Source organism: Brassica oleracea, chromosome C9, assembly GCF_000695525.1.
Source record: "Brassica oleracea var. oleracea cultivar TO1000 chromosome C9, BOL, whole genome shotgun sequence".
Taxonomy (NCBI): Eukaryota; Viridiplantae; Streptophyta; class Magnoliopsida; order Brassicales; family Brassicaceae; genus Brassica; species Brassica oleracea.
In genome coordinates, this window is record NC_027756.1 from 4,369,752 (window position 1) to 4,372,471 (window position 2,720).

Sequence of the window (2,720 nt, forward strand, 5' to 3'; positions counted from 1 at the left end):
ATAGATATATAAATAATAAAAAATAAAAAATATTTTTTATATAATTTCAAAATATATGATTTAAATTTTAATTTTTGTAAAAAAAATTTGAATTAATATTTTTGAAATTTTTTTAAAAAAAATTCGAAAGTGCTTTTTAAAACTATTTGTACAATTTTTATTTTAAAATTTTAAAATTTTTTCTATTTTTTTAAGTTGTGAATTATATTATGTTAAAGTTGTGATTTGTATATTATTTCATTCTTCAATTTGAGTTTTTGTATGTGAGTGTATTTTATTACATTGATTTCAAAAATCTTATGGGTATAGATGATATTCTCAAAATTGAGTACTAAGAGTAAAAACAAAGAAAATTTACATCCCAATAACAATAGATTTTAATAGAATCTTGAAATCAATGAAAACTAAACTTTTCCAATAACAAAGAATTTTGAGTGAAATTTAAAAATCTCACTCCAGTAACAATAGATTCTATTTAGATTTTAAAAATTCACAAACCAATAACAATAGAATCTCAAAATTTAATAACTCCTCTAAAATTCTTTGCCCAATAACCCCCCTAAGAAACTGAATTTCAATTCAGTTTGGTTCGGCTGGTTTGTGTCGAAATACCAGGCTAATTTAGAAGCATGTTTGGTTATAATAACCTTGCAACAGTGGTCTTAATCTCGTTTTTTTCAAGAAACACGAAATAAGATCATTTATATATAACTTATTACAGTGCGATCAAATCTACCAGAAACAGTTAAGAGGTAAGCGTGAAAGCAAGAGCTGAAATCATCTTACAACAAAAACATAACATAAAGAACCCAACCACACACATATATAGACTACAACTAAGCTAGACCAATGTCCTAGAGACAATAAGTAAGTGCACCAACAAAACCCCAAAACATTAACATCCTTAGAGCATCATCAAGAAATAACAGAATCCACTCAAAGAGATCAAGAGAAGGCGTGTGGACAGTTTGCTTGAGTTCTTGAGAGCAAAGGCGCCGCTTTCTATTGAGTAATCAGGGTTAATCCCTGTCCCAGTGGCTCCTGTGCTATTGTTTCCAAAACCTCCATTGGTTGAGGTTCCTGAATAAGGACTGTTGCCACCTGGAAGTGTGGTTGTGGTTGAGCTGCCTTTTGGATTGGTTGTGCCAGGAGTCATAGTGGTGCTACCTCCAGAGCCGCTGGATAAAGACAAAAAGTGACAAATTACATCAAAGAGAGTACCAGACAAGAAACAATCACTCTGGGAGACCCATAAATGAAGCTTGTCCTATGAAATTTATAACCAGACCAAGTCTATGATGAACTGAAAATGATCTAATGGAAGAACTTAAAATCAAATTCATATTTTAAACCCAAACACTCTAACGAAAGAAAAGAGTCAGATTCTAATAACTGAAGGGTCAAAAATATTAAAGATTAAAGACAACCATTAAATATAATGCCATATCAATCATGAACACTGCTTTCCAATAAAAATATTTGAATTAATTATTGACATAATCAAAAGTTTGGTTAAAAGCATACCTGGCACTAGTTGGGAAGGTACATCCTGAATAACCTGTATAAAAACAAAAAAGTTTTCAACAAACTCAGAAAATGTATTAATACATTGATTATTATCCACAGAACTGAAGCTAGAAACTAGTCTTCATCAGTCATTTAGCACTAAAGGAGTCCTAACGATCAATTCAAAAAAGCATTGAAGTTTGTTTAGCATTGTGTTCTCATGTCAAAGTTCCTCAAATGTACATTGTATTGTATATCAAAGATTAATAAAATCAAGAGAGCAGTCAAATGAGGATGGTTGAGGCTAACTTGGATCAGTGTTAGTTGGAGTGGCAGTGCCACTGAAATCACAAGTGCCTGGAGCTTGACCCTTCTTTTGGAAGAAGCTATTGACAGCATAGCTGCAGTGAGACCTAACATTGTCAGGGTTAAAGCAAGGTGCCTTTGGGTGAGTGGGATTACAGTCTGCTCCATTGCCACAAGCATAGTCTAAGGTATTCTGTAACACTGAATCACTAATCCCTGTTTTGCACACACACCATGAGGCACCTACATAGACCAAGAAAAAAAAAGAGAGGCAATGTTTAGTGATTGATTTAAGTTACCATGTCACTCCATTCTCTTTGTTCTATGTTTAAGCCAACAAGATTTGGGAAAACTTGGAAAACAAGAAGTTGAAATGAGACACGAACAGAAGGAAAAATCTTGAATTTTATTTTTCGTTATTCAAAGTACAAGCAACTAAAGAAACAGGAGTCTATCAATGGTAACTTTTAATCTTTTCTATCAATGGCATAAGACTCAGGAACAGTAAAACCCTTGACTGCTACAAGAATCTTTTTAACTCGAGCCAAAAGGCTTCAGATAAGGGCAGCGAGAATGCTAAGAAAGCTGAAGAAGAGTGGAATTTCTTACTAGAGTGGCCAGCCATGGCTAGAAGGAGAAGTGAAAGAACCAGAGCAGCCATAGATGCGTTCAGACAAAATGTCACAGTTGTTTCCTCTAAAGAGAAAATAATGAAAAGATAGAGCAAGTGGAGAAAACAGTGGGAGTGAGTGTCTGGCTAATTGTGTTGTAGAGAGATGTGTAAGATGAGAGTGGCTACTTGTTGCGTGTCGTCTTCTGTCTCTTCTCAAAACCCTTTGAGAGCTTTTCGCATCATTAGCTCGTGTAAGCTTGTGTAAGTACGTATATGTAAAAAAAAAAAAAAAAAA

The 2,720-nt window shown here is 33.5% G+C and overlaps 1 protein-coding gene across 1 annotated transcript; it reads right to left on the reverse strand.

Moving 5' to 3' along the window:
• Positions 1-683: 683 nt before the first annotated feature.
• Positions 684-2,617, reverse strand: LOC106315708 (PLASMODESMATA CALLOSE-BINDING PROTEIN 1-like). Its single transcript, XM_013753511.1, has 4 exons — positions 2,422-2,617; positions 1,816-2,055; positions 1,525-1,558; positions 684-1,178 (listed from the first exon to the last, which is right to left on the reverse strand). Exons 1-4 carry the CDS (start codon positions 2,471-2,473, stop codon positions 905-907), a joined length of 600 nt encoding a protein of 199 aa, XP_013608965.1. The 5' UTR covers positions 2,474-2,617; the 3' UTR covers positions 684-904.
• Between the last annotated feature and the right edge of the window lie 103 nt (positions 2,618-2,720).